We start from the raw sequence: 13914 nt of genomic DNA on the forward strand, positions 1-13914 counted from the left end.
AAATAATCAAACAAATCACTTTCAGGTGAGCTTCTTTAATAAGAAAACATTCATAAAGATGATTACAGAATTACAAAACTTTGTTAGAGTTTCAGGCGTTACCCGGGGGAAGACGTCAACCTGGATTAACTTGTGATTTCACAGCTGACGTGACTTTAATTCTCAGTTTAGATGGAAAGTTTAATAACCTGTTAATGCACTTTTAAAGGCTTTTCCATCCAAACAACAAGACAGATCTTTGGAAACCGATCCCAAGAATATTTACAACAGGTTCAAGTCTCCGCCTGTCAAAGTCGCTTTACTTCGTCCTCAAATACCCACAGATCTATAGATCTATACCAGGGGTCTGCAACCCGCGGCTCCTGGGCCTCATGCGGCTCTTCACTCCCTTTTCAGTGGCTCCTGTAGCTTTGCTAGACAAATAACATGGAAATAAATCATGTGTGTTCTGCACAGTCTTTCAAAGGGAACACCTGTTCTCTTGGAGTTCAAGGTGATTTAAAAATATTGTGTGAAACTAAAATATGCGTCACATGCTACGGCTCTCGCTCAGCACCTTTCCTGCTAATCTGGAGTTTCTGACCTGCGATGTCAGGATGCTAACCATGCTAACCGTAGATAAACCCCCCCCCCAAAAAAAACAACTTATCGCAGTGTTGCGTGGACACATCAATTTGCTGATACACACTTAGTATTTCTCGCATGTGGTGAGACAGGTATTAATAATCATAATAGTAATAGGAGTGAAATGTTAGTTTTCTTCATTTTTGTTCCTTAATTTCATAAATGCAACAAACTAGTTTTTCTTGTATGTATCATATCACTACATATACAACTTTATAAGCTGTGAGATCAAATATGTTTTGCGGTTCAAGACAAATTTGACTCGGTGAAGACAGTAAAGGTTGCAGACCCCTGATCTACACTATAAAGATGTGGTTCCCGTCCCACAGAAAGGCCACAACGGAGGAATCAAACGTCCAGAACGATTATTCCATCAATAGAAAAACAATCTGACAGTGTTTAGATAATAGATTAATCCTTTTAAAAACTATTTTTTCACGCAAAACTGGCAGAAAATGCTGTTTTCAGACTCACGCGGAGATTTCCTGCTTTTTTAAATTAAAAAAATCACATTAAACTGAATATCTTTGGACAAAACAAGGCATTCACAGACTTTCAGAGGGTTAATGGATAATGACGGTGGTTGTCAGTTGCAGCTCCGCGTTTGTGCGTCTGAGCGTCGTCACAGTTTGGAAAACTCTATCGTCTTGGGACTCTTCTTCTCCATGGACGCCTGAGCGGATTTCATCACGTCCTGAGTCTGAAGCATGCTCATGTTCCAGTTAGCCTGGAAAAAAGGATGAACACGGTGTTCAGTGTTGACTAAAGCCCCGTTCTCACTGTGGGGACGTGGGGGAAGGTCATTTTCCCCACAGGTCTCAGTCCCGTCTGAATGCCCCACGTCAGTCATTATTGCTGAGGATGTCAGTCAACATTACGTCCATTTTCACCTCTTTAAACATCACATCAGGTAAAACTAATCCCTTCTGAATACGACCCGCTGTAAAACACATGTTGCTACACCGTCATTTCCTGTTAAAACCACAGACTGTGTAAAAAAAATGGACGTAGCGTCTCCGTTAAGGTCCGTTCTCTCAACTTGATCCAATCGTCCTCGTCTACTGGAGTCTCCATCTTGTCTTTGACTCTGCCTCATTTCCTCTGACCAAAAAAGGACATGTATGTGACGTTGGGGGGAGGGAGATAAGTCCATCTGGCTGTTCAGTCTGACGTATCACCCTTTCAAAATAAGATTTCCGGGTTCAAACGCTCCGCTGAAACAAAACAGGCAACTTGCAGAACACGTGAAATATCCCGATCACCTCTTTTGTCAGTTAGACGTCTTTTTCATCAATAAGAAAAAGGGAAAAATGACAATTACGTTGTTTTATTTTTTAAATTTGTTAAAAAACAACGTAAAAGATCTGTCGGATCTGTTCAAACCACGGGGAACACGGCACTGCGGCGTAGGAGAAATACGAGGTTTGGACCCGGAAATCCTATTTTTTTTAAAAGCTGTCACTCAAGAGGCCACGCCCCTAATTATTCATAAACTTTAACCTCATAAAATAAAAACTAGCCTGGTACAAAAGAATCACCCTCCTCAGTGTTGTCATGGAGATATGAGCTAAACATACAGACTATAATGTCTTAAACAGGTTTAATGATGCTGTGTAAACGGCCTGTTTAACATGGGGGTCAATGAGAAACTGCTCTGTTATGAAACCTGCCCCTAGTGGACACTCAGAGAACTGACGCTTTTGCCACTTCCTGATTGGATCAACCGGGAGGTAGCTGTTGTGGGGGCTTGGTTAATACGAAGTTTCCACATTTTTTTTAACATTGAGGAGCTTAAAGAAGCACTCATCACTTATTTTAAGATCATTAATTCTGTCCTTTAGTTTCCTGTTAAGTGAGTTTTGGGATATCTTGACGCTACGTAGCGCGCACATGAAGAAAGGGAGGTGACGTCAGCGCGTAGGTCCAGTAACCCCTCCCACCTCTGGTAGAATCAGGGATTTCTGAATCCATTTATGTTACAGATGTCCTGAGGTAAGACTTTTTTACCCCCACGTCCCCACATAGGGCTGAATATAAAAGCAGCTCCATGGTGATTGTGTTCAGTGTTCAGTGTTGAGTGTTCTCACCATGTAGTCCAGTCCCTCTGCGACACTGTGGTCTCTGGAATAGATGAGGTTGATTTTGGTGCCCTGCACAGCTACGGGGCTGCGACCGGCGATCTCCCCGGCTATCTCCAGAGCTCCGGCCATCATGGCGTCCTTATCTGCGAACACTCGACTGGAGAGGAAAAAACACCTGTGAGACTGAGGCTGCGCGACTACATTTTTATCCTAAAGCAAAACGATCTGCTTAGACACAAGCGCTTTAATCTGCGTTCACATTAACAGGACTGAAAACGCTTTTACGTCCATGGACATGCACGTGCTGGTGTCAGAGGGAAGCAGATTGCGGTTTAAAATCATGGAGGTTTAAGTTTAAAAAAAATACTTTGGAGGAAAAAGTTGTGGAAAGTCGGAGCAGAGATTTCTTTTCTTGGAACGGCGGCGAGATGGAGCCGTTACTGAAAGCAACACGTGAGAAACAGAGGTGGAAAACACAGATTGGGAGTCGTTGCAAAGCAAATTCATTCATTCATCTTCAACCGCTTGTCCCTGTCGGGGTCGCGAGGGGGCTGGAGCCGATCTCAGCTCATATCGGGCATAAGGCGGGGTCCACCCTGGACAGGACGCCAGTCTATCATAGGACACATAGAGACGAACAGAGACGGACAACCATTCACACCTACGGGTGATTTAGAGTCATCAATGAACCGAACACCTGCACGTCTTTGGACTGTGGGAGGAAACCGGAGAACCCGGAGAAAACCCACGCAGACACGGGGAGAACATGCAAACTCCACACAGAAGGGCCCCTCTTGTTGTGAGGCGCCCTGTCGCAAAGCAAATACGGCGCCAAATTAGAGCGGTATCGCGCGTTATCCATTACGGGAAGAAGGCGTGTTAAAAAGAGAAAGGAGCGCCGACACAAGAAAGATGAGATGACAAAACGTTCCTTTATTCATAAAACAACCCCTGAGATTTCAAACTAAAACGGGCTCAGCAGCGTTTACACACGTCTCCGTATTAGGGGCTCGAAAACGCCGGAGAAGCGCGGCGATTGAGGCATAAACGTAGCCTTAATGCTAACACCTCACTGCGCTTCATTTACCACTAAATGATGACACATTAAAACTGTTCAGGCCCAGTGAAAACAGCACGACTTGATGAGAGAAGAACAGCTGCTGTAGACGTGTGTGAGTGTGTCTTTACCTCACCAGTCCGCTGCTCTTGGCTTCATCCGCGTACATCTTCCTGGCGGTCAGAGCCAACTCGTTCACCAGGCTGGAGAGAAAGTGGGAGAGTTAACCACGTAACAGCAGTGTGGACTTCGTACATGCACTCGTAAAGGGTTTGAAACCAAACAGTAATCCATGGAGGTGATGTTTTTGGTGTGATTGTCAGCAGGATAACAGAAAAACTACCGGCTCCATTTTCATGAAACTCTGGGGAAAAGTGCAGAAGAACCCTTTAAAATTTTGGTGCGGGAAAGGAAACGAATCCAGATCAGGAACGCTGCTCCACCCCGACGTTTGATCGACAATCATTTACTCTATTTAAAGGGTCATTCTGGTTCAAAATCATCTAATTTTCTGCACTTACATACATCAAACAAACCATCGAGACGAGGAGAGATGCTAACAGCCGGACGTGGCTAACAGTGATTAGCTCGGGGCAGCACGGTGAAGACATTCAAAGGTCTTTTTTAACCACTAATGCTGCTGAAAATAACAGCAAACCTCTGCAGCAGCATGAGAAGAGTCCCTACACACACAACAAAGCACCAACAGCGTAGTTAGTGAAGCCAGAGTGTTTTAAAGAGTGTTTTAAAGACTTACCTACTGGCCCCTGTACCAGCTCCTCTCATAGTGAAGTCCATTACAGTGGATTACCAAAGTCAATCCCAAAGGAAGGAGCCCATTGGTGCTTTGTTTTGTGTGTCAGCAGGATTAGTGGTTAAAAAAGAAGTTTTAGGGTGCCCTCCCACTGTGCGTCCGTCCCGTGCCCCGTGCTTTAGGGTCCTTGTCCCCCCCTCCAGGCCCGTTTGTACTCACACTACCTGGGCCTCGGAGAATGCTTCTTGCTGCCTATACGTCATCACGCCGTAACACGTCACACGCATTGATGACGTCATGGCGATGCGTGGCTTTGTTTCCAGATCTTTCCGTAGACCTCGGAGTTTTTGTGCGTCTTGTCGACTGTTTTTGAATCTTTTCATCGACCAAATCTGCAGTAAACACTCCACCTCCGCATCACACCAACGTGAACCTTTCACCGCCATTGTTTGAAATGTCCGCGCATGGTCCCTCCTTCTTTTTTCTATGTCCCAACAGGCGCACAGGAAATGACCTCAGAACCGCCGTAGGCCTCGTGCTCGTACACGTGCGCACGCTCGTGCTCGTACATGTGCAAACATGCTTTACTAAAGCCCACCTCTCCCAAACGGGCTGTGGCCGGCAAGCTGGCAGCAGCTAGGCGCGGTGCAGTTGCACTCACACTGGTCAAAGGAACCAGACTTTAGCCGTGAAACGTGTTTGGGCACAGTACGGATGAACAGTGGGAGTGCGCCCTAAAGCACAGACTTGTACTTGTTGTAGTTTGAAGCCTGAGGGGAGGCCCGCAGTCTCAGACTTTGCAAACCTGTGTCTTAAAAACACAAAACAACACAAACGAACTGAAGAGAGTGTGACTAACTGCTTCAGTTCCTTCCCTTTTTTTATGTTATTTGATGTTTTCTGTCACTTTGAATGCTTCCTACATGTTTTTCTACATGTACCCTGTTACCGTAACAACGGGGATTAGAGCGTCACCCCCAGACTCTTTCACTTCCTTATTAAAATGGACGGTTTACCTGCGGCTGCCGATGACTTTAGGAAGTCTCTGCAGAGTTCCAACGTCTGCTGCGAGTCCGATATCTACTTCCTGTAACGACGCCCAGAAAGAGAGAGACTGTGGTGACATCATCCACGACAATCCACTCAGGTATGAACTATAATCAATGTGTCAAACAACTAAAACAGAGTGTAAAAATGAATATAAAGCCATTTCTTTGACCTTCAGACATGTGATAACTTCTCTCTTTCAGTTCTTTTTCCCCCTTTATCATTTATCTGTCCGTTCACAGTGAAGAGGAGCTGCACCTGCACGTACCTTTACCTGGAACCACGCGTCCTTGGTGCACAGACGGATGTCACAGGCCGTGATCAGATCGATGCCTGCCGCGGAGAGAAGCGCAACAGTGAACACGACGGTGTGTAAACTCTCTTCTCTTTTCTCTAACAGCTGAAACTACACACTACACTACTGCCTGTTAGCCGTGCAGCATCTGTTGTCATGGTAATCTCATTAAAAGTGAGTCAACTGTTTGATGCCCTCAGCTACCGTGCTAACCTGCTGATCTTGCTTTGTGATACTCTCTAAAGTCTGAATGTATGAGTGCACACGTCCTACCTCCCCCGACACAGGCTCCGTGGACGGCCACCACGACAGGCTTTGGACACTACGGGAGGAAAACAGTCAATGATGTCACAGGAAAACACACACCGACATTTGAAACATGTAATCGTGACTGTCACACCTTCTCTATGACGGAGAACGTTTCTTGGTACTTTGTGATTATTTTTCGGAGGTTCCAGGATATTCTGGCCGTGTCGTCTCCCTCCGGCTGCAGCACGTCACTGGCCATGTCCATCAGGTCGATACCTGGACAGTTTACACAGCATCGTGAATACATGAATATAACTTTACTATGAAGGTAGTGTCATTAAGGCCGCACTCACACTGTCCAACCGTACCGTGCCCAAGCAGGTTTCACGCCTAAAGTCTAGTTCGCTTGACCAATGTGCGTCCAGGAGCGGTACGGTTGCCGCCCACGGCCCGTTTGGGAGAGGTGGGCTTTTGTAAAGCACGTTTGCACATGTACGAGCACGAATGGCGTGCGTGTACGAGCACGAGGCCTACGGATGCGCGGACATTTCAAACAATGTCGGTGAAAGGTTCACGTTGGTGTGATGCGGAGGTGGAGTGTTTACTGCAGATTTGGTCGATGAAAAGATTCAAAAACAGTCAACAAGACGCACAAAAACTCCGAGGTCTACGGAAAGATCTGGAAACAAAGCCACGCATCGCCATTACGTCATCAATGCGTGTGACGTGTTACGGCGTGATGACGTATAGGCAGCAAGAAGCATTCGCCGAGGCCCAGGTAGTGTGAGTACAAACGGGCCTGGAGGGGGGGACAAGGACCCTAAAGCACGGGGCACGGGACGCAGGCACAGTGGGAGTGCGCCCTAAGACCTGAGACCCACCCGCTGTGAAGATCTTCCCGGCTCCAGAAACCACCACCACTCTGCAGTCTGGGTCTCCAGATATCTCACTGAAGCAGTCGACCATCTCGCTGGAAGGAAAACACAACAATAAACCGTTATATGGGTTTAGGTAGGTGAGCTACTTCTGGGATAGGGAACAGTTTCGAACACAGCTAATGTTCTAATGACTTTATTGAAACACATTCACCTCTCTACTTCCTGTCCGTCCCCTATATGTCTCCCTCTTAAATCCACACACACACACACACACACACATGTTCCTTTTACACTTATGCCCTTACTACAAGCTTGACTCAGAAGTTGGAAGTTCCAGATTTCAGATTACAAGCGAACGCAGCATAACCGTCAGTGACGAGCTCCAGCAGCGTCACTCACATGGAGGCGTGTTATCATTTAGAGAGGGAACGTCTCCACACACACACACACACACACACACACACACACACACACACACACACACACACACACACACACACACACACACACACACACACACACACACACACACACACACACACACACACACACACACACACACACACACACACACACACACACACACACACACACACACACACACACACAAATCATATCTTCAAACCACGCTAATTTGCATGTTTTTGGCGTCTCAGATTAATTATTGCATGTGAATTTAAACGGGTTCCTGCCTCCAGAAAGCTTTGTTCATGGCGTTGCGTTTCTCGGGGCGGTGCAGCTCCACGTGTGTGACGGACTCTGCTGGGTGACTGATGGCGAGGGTGGTGTAGGGAGAGCCGGCGCCACTTGAGGACGACATGGCCCTGACCAGGGTGTGACGGGGCGGACAGCACCTTGTGTCTGAGAGGAAAGAGACAGAACAACACCATGAGTCCAATCGTGAGCAACGGTGACTCTACAGGGTACAAACACCTTTTCCAGGGTCAAATTTAAGCACTTTTAAGGTCCAGTTTCAAGCTTTTCCAGCACCTAGGGGCTGTGATGAGTCACATTTCTATGAATATGTATTGGAAATGATTATTTCACCTTCTTATCCCATTCAAAATAGCTGTTATTGTGCTCTAAACAACTAAAATTGTGTTTTGTAACAACAGTAAGATGAGAAGTTAAACTACATTTATATTCTAAAGCTGTTTGTTGTAAAAGAAATGCAACACAGATACATTTCAAGCATTTTTGAACACTTTATTCAAGATTCAAGCACCTTTTAAACCTTGCAAACACATTAAAATTTAAGCATTTTCAACAATTCAAGCACCCGTACGAACCCTGACTTTAGAGATCGATACAGAAGCTAAATGACTGATCGTCTACTATTTTAATAATCTATTACATCAGTTTAGTAAGTTTTTTCATCATGAAGATTGATCTTCTTTGTTGTTTTCTATTTTCAGTTGGACAAAACAAGACGTTTGAAGGACGTTTTTCAATATTTTGTGGTGTTTTCATACATTTAAAAACAAATTCATAGTAAAATAACCCCTAGATTGTTTTTGTTGCAGTGAAAATAATCAAATATACTTTAACAGAGTCTAAAAACACATATTTTAATACATACGTGAAGTAGCTGCTACTAACTTATTTTAATTTAACTGATCAGATCCAGAAAATGTCAGAAAATGGTAAAAATTGAGAAAAAGTTGATTAATGTTTCTATTTTTTTTAGTTGTATTTATTCATCTTTGCATTCGTTTATTTATTAATTTATCTCATATTTATTCATTTATTAATCTCTGTATTTGTTTATAAATGTATCTATCTCTGCAGCATTTATTTATCTCTGTATTTATTCATTTATCTTTGCATTTATTTATTTCTGCATTTATTTATCTCTCTATTTATTTATTTCTGCATTTATTTATCTCTATATTTATTTATTTATTCATTTATTTATCTTTGCATTCATTTATTTATTCATAATTTATCTCTGCATCTTATTCATTATTTATCTTTGCATTTATTTATTCATCCCTGCATCTATTTATTTATTTATCTTTGCATCTATTTATTTATTCATGTATTTATCTCTATATTTATTTATTTATCTTTGCATCTATTTATTTATTCATGTATTTATCTCTATATTTATTTATTTATCTTTGCATCTATTTATTTATTCATGTATTTATCTCTATATTTATTTATTTATCTTTGCATCTATTTATTTATTCATGTATTTATCTCTATATTTATTTATTTATCTTTGCATTTATTTCTGCATTTATTTGTTAATTCACTGACACACACACACACACACACTCTACAGCCTTGCATGTTGCATGGTGCATGGTGCATGGTGCAGGTACCCTAGTGCTGGTGACCTTTCACCTACTGACCTCTTAAAGACAGTTAATAATAATCGATGTATCATCCAGTGTAACATCAGGTGCACTGTGAAGTGTCATTACACCACAGCAGGTTTCATTAATAACATCAATAAAAACAACAATAACGAGACAAAAAGAATCAAAAACAAATAAAAAGTCACTTACACTTGGTGAGGGATGACCTGACGATCACGGACAACATCGCCCTTTGGACTTTGAACTGAAAAAACTGCAGCAAAAACTGATTAATGACTCCCTCCAGCTGATTTACCTGTTTACCTGCAGCGCAGTGCTGTTGAATAGCGTTAGCATGTAGCTACAGTGATGCTAGCACAGCCGGATACGGTGTCTGGTGAGGGACAAACGCGAAAGCCAAATAAACTGTAACAGGATATTTCACATTTATGCTCTTTGTTTATTTACTTTATTTAAAGTGTACAAAACAGGGACGAAATATGGAAAAGTTAAATATATAAACTAACGTCATTAGTGGTTAGTTTTTAATGCTGTCGCGAGGGCAGCTACAGAGCGCTTCCGGTATCACGTGACGAGTCTGGTCCAATAGGAATGTAAGGCTCTTATTTACCGTCATTCCAGTTTAAAGGTTTAAAATGTCAGTTAAAATGTCAATATTGTCGATGTAAATAGTGTTTTTTAAAGTGGTATCACTTCAGCATCACCGAGAGAATAAAGTAAAGTAGTAATAGTATTTTTAATCACCTACTGTTTGTTGTACTTTTGTTGTTTTGCGTTAAAAAAACAACAATAAATGTGTGTAAAAATCTACCCGTGAGTGAAGGTGACCGTGCAGACAATAGGAGGGTTTACTCACATTATACCTTTAGTGCCCTGCAGAACTTTAAGTCAAGAACACCTTTGGTTTCAGTTCCAGTAAAACGTTTCTGCTCAAACACTGAGACTATGAAGCATTTTCCTGAACAAACAACCATGTGCAGCTGCTTTTGACTGAAAGTTCCCCGGGCATGGATAAAATATCTGTTAAAGAGTAAAACACACGGTCTTATTGATATCAACTCTTGTCCCTTTGGCTGAGATTAAATATCTATTATTATCAGCCTGTGAATGAGCGCATTTGTCCAGGTCATGCTCATCAATTTAATATCTAATACACATATATTACATTTTACTGCTTTAACGTTTTTAAACTTACATGCTATGACGTCTTTGTTTACTTTCTTTGACGATATAATATGATTTTTTAAGCCTTGACTGTTTTATTTTACTAATTTCATCACACTAAACTATGACTTTTGTAGTTATTTCGACACACCATGACTTTAATAAAATAAAATAAATCTACATACTACACTGACTTTTTGTCTCAGTATGCTATACCATGATTATTTGTCTTTTTTTAACTTATTTCACTAAGCTATACTACTTTTTTTTATACCGACATTCTATACTTTGATTTGTTTTAGCCTTGACAGTTTAATTTTACTAATTTCATCACACTATACTATGACTTTTTTAGTGTTTTCGACACACTACGACTTTAATAATATAAAATAAATCTACTTACTACACTGACTTTTGTCTCAACATACTATTCCACATTTATTTTAGTTTGTTTTTGTACTTTTGTTGTCGGCACACTAAACTACATTTGCCTTTTAAGACAAACTCTATTATGACTTTTTGTTGTTGTTGTTTTTAAATCTACATACTATTCTGACTTTATTTCACATCATAATATTACAGCTTTTTAAAAACTGTTTTCCACACTAATATATACTATATTATACTATACTTATGGCTAAGATCAAACCACACAGTTTAATATCTGATCGCATTAACGTTAAAACTTACATGCTATGACGTTATTTTACCTTTTTCTTTTTACTTATTTCAGCAAACTCTACTCTGACTTTTTTTAAACTTTTTTTTTAAACTTCCTTAACTATGACGTTGTTTTTTTATACCTTTTTTTGTCGATATACCATACTCTGGCTTTTTTAAACTAATGTCATAATACTATACTCTATACTATACTGTCTTTTTTTAGTTTTTTCGACATATTATGACTGTTTTAAAAAAAAGACTACATATTATACCATTATTCTTTTATCTGCATACTAAGATACTTTTTAAAAACGTATTTCACTACACTATTATGACGTTTTTTAACCTTTATTGTCGACATAACACACTAGCACTTCTTCAGCCTTGAATGTTTAATTTTTTCGACCTGCTATACTTTGACTTTTATTTACTTTTTTCGACACAGTACTACGACATTTAACTTATTTCATCATACTATACTACTACTTTCTTATTTTTTAGACTTCCTATAGTATGACTTTCTAATAACTTTTTACTACATACTAAACTGTAGCCTGAATAACAACCAAATCGCCTCCAGGTTACTACTTTACTACTATACTTGTTTAAACCGGAAGTCACCGCTTTCTCTCTGACTGTAAATAAGAGTTCTAACTTCCTATTGGACCAGACTAGTCACGTGATACCGGAAGCGCTCTGTAGCAGCCCTCGCGACGGCTTTACTTTATTAAAATTAAACACTTTCCTGCCGTTTCCCGCCCTACATATTTCACTCACACACTCTGTGAAGTCATGTTGTTGTTTTGGGTTAAAAAGAACAAATGTGTTTAAAAAAAAAAAAAAAAAGTAACCGTGAGTGAAGATGACGGTGCGGAGAATAGGGAGTTTTCCTCAGAGCCATCCCCGGTATCGCTTCTCGGCCTTTTGGCTAAGATCAAGTGTAGTATCTGTTCTTATCAGTTTAATATCTGATACGTCCCCTACCCGGGGACCATATATTAAATTGATTTTTGGAACAGGGAGATGGAATAGGGGCTTGCTCCGTCCACTCCACGCATCGACCTGGTATTGCAGTACCTCCAGGAACGGTGCACCCCCTCTAGATGTTTAATATCAAAGAAGCTGTCATTGACTTACATTTTAATAAACACTCGTTCTTATCCTACGTTACAGTGAATTGACAATGTCACATATGCTGTACATGCCACGTATCCTCATCCTGTCATGTAGTGGTTAGCGCTGTCGCCTCACAGCAAGAAGGTTCCTGGTTTGAAACCCTGTGTGCAAAGACGTTGTACCAGTTGTTCACTTAGAGTCAGTCCTAACATACAAAATCTCAGTCTGGTACACTTTTCAACTGCCACACATCATCAAATATGCAAGTAAAGCATCTTTTTGTGAATGTTTTCATCTTTTTGTGGTGTTTTGCATCTATTTTTTGGGATTATGCATCTTTTTGTGGATGTTTTGCATCTTTTTGTGGTGTTTTGCATCTATTTTTAGTGATTTTGCATCTTTTTGTGGTGGTTTTGCATCTTTTTCTGATGGTTTTGCATCTATTTTTAGTCAGTTTGCATCTTTTTGTGCTGGTTTTGCATCTATTTTTAGTCATTTTGCATCTTTTTGTGGTGTTTTGCATCTATTTTTAGTCATTTTGCATCTTTTTGTGGTGGTTTTGCATCTATTTTTATTCATTTTGCATCTTTTTGTGCTGGTTTTGCATCTATTTTTAGTGATTTAGCATCTTTTTGTGGATGTTTTGCATCTTTTTCTGATGGTTTTGCATCTATTTTTAGTCATTTTGCATCTTTTTGTGAATGTTTTGCATCTTTTTCTGATGGTTTTGCATCTATTTTTAGTCATTTTGCATCTTTTTGTGCTGGTTTTGCATCTATTTTTAGTCATTTTGCATCTTTTTGTGGTGTTTTGCATCTATTTTTAGTCATTTTGCATCTTTTTGTGGTGTTTTGCATCTATTTTTAGTCATTTTGCATCTTTTTGTGGATGTTTTGCATCTTTTTCTGATGGTTTTGCATCTATTTTTAGTCATTTAGCATCTTTTTGTGGATGTTTTGCATCTTTTTCTGATGGTTTTGCATCTATTTTTAGTCATTTAGCATCTTTTTGTGGATGTTTTGCATCTTTTTCTGATGGTTTTGCATCTATTTTTAGTCATTTTGCATCTTTTTGTGAATGTTTTGCATCTTTTTCTGATGGTTTTGCATCTATTTTTAGTCATTTTGCATCTTTTTGTGCTGGTTTTGCATCTATTTTTAGTCATTTTGCATCTTTTTGTGGTCGTTATGCATCTATTTTTAGTCATTTTGCATCTTTTTGTGTTCCTTTTTTATCTATTTTTAGTCATTGTACGTCGGTCTGATGCCCGGTGCCGCTGTGACCCAGATAAAGCCGAGCTGTGTTCAGGAGCGGCGTGTCTCATCACGCCTCGGCTGCTCTCAGCTATGTGTCAAAACTTAACCGTCTCCTTTAGAGACTAAACTTAATCGTCTCCTTTAGTGACTAAACTTAACCGTCACCTTTAGTCGTCTAAACTTAACCGTCTCCTTTAGAGACTAAACTCAACCGTCACCTTTAGTGTCTAAACTTAACCGTCTCCTTTAGAGACTAAACTTAACCGTCTCCTTTAGAGACTAAACTTAACCGTCTCCTTTAGTCGTCTAAACTTAACCGTCTCCTTTAGACTAAACTTAACCGTCTCTTTTAGTGACTAAACTTTACCGTCACCTTAAGTGTCTAAACTTAACCCCTCCAGTCTTG

The 13914-nt window shown here is 40.6% G+C and overlaps 1 protein-coding gene across 1 annotated transcript; it reads right to left on the minus strand.

Annotated features, from left to right (window-relative positions):
- Nucleotides 1–27: 27 nt before the first annotated feature.
- Nucleotides 28–9638, minus strand: ech1 (enoyl CoA hydratase 1, peroxisomal). The gene is made up of 10 exons (XM_083913353.1): nucleotides 9499–9638; nucleotides 7678–7846; nucleotides 6989–7077; nucleotides 6259–6383; nucleotides 6132–6180; nucleotides 5832–5896; nucleotides 5533–5603; nucleotides 3894–3965; nucleotides 2712–2862; nucleotides 28–1351 (listed from the first exon to the last, which is right to left on the minus strand). Exons 1-10 carry the CDS (start codon nucleotides 9533–9535, stop codon nucleotides 1247–1249), a joined length of 933 nt encoding a protein of 310 aa, XP_083769479.1. The 5' UTR covers nucleotides 9536–9638; the 3' UTR covers nucleotides 28–1246.
- Between the last annotated feature and the right edge of the window lie 4276 nt (nucleotides 9639–13914).

This window comes from Echiichthys vipera (genome assembly GCF_963691815.1).
Source record: "Echiichthys vipera genome assembly, chromosome: 5".
In the NCBI taxonomy this organism is placed as follows: domain Eukaryota; kingdom Metazoa; phylum Chordata; class Actinopteri; order Perciformes; family Trachinidae; genus Echiichthys; species Echiichthys vipera.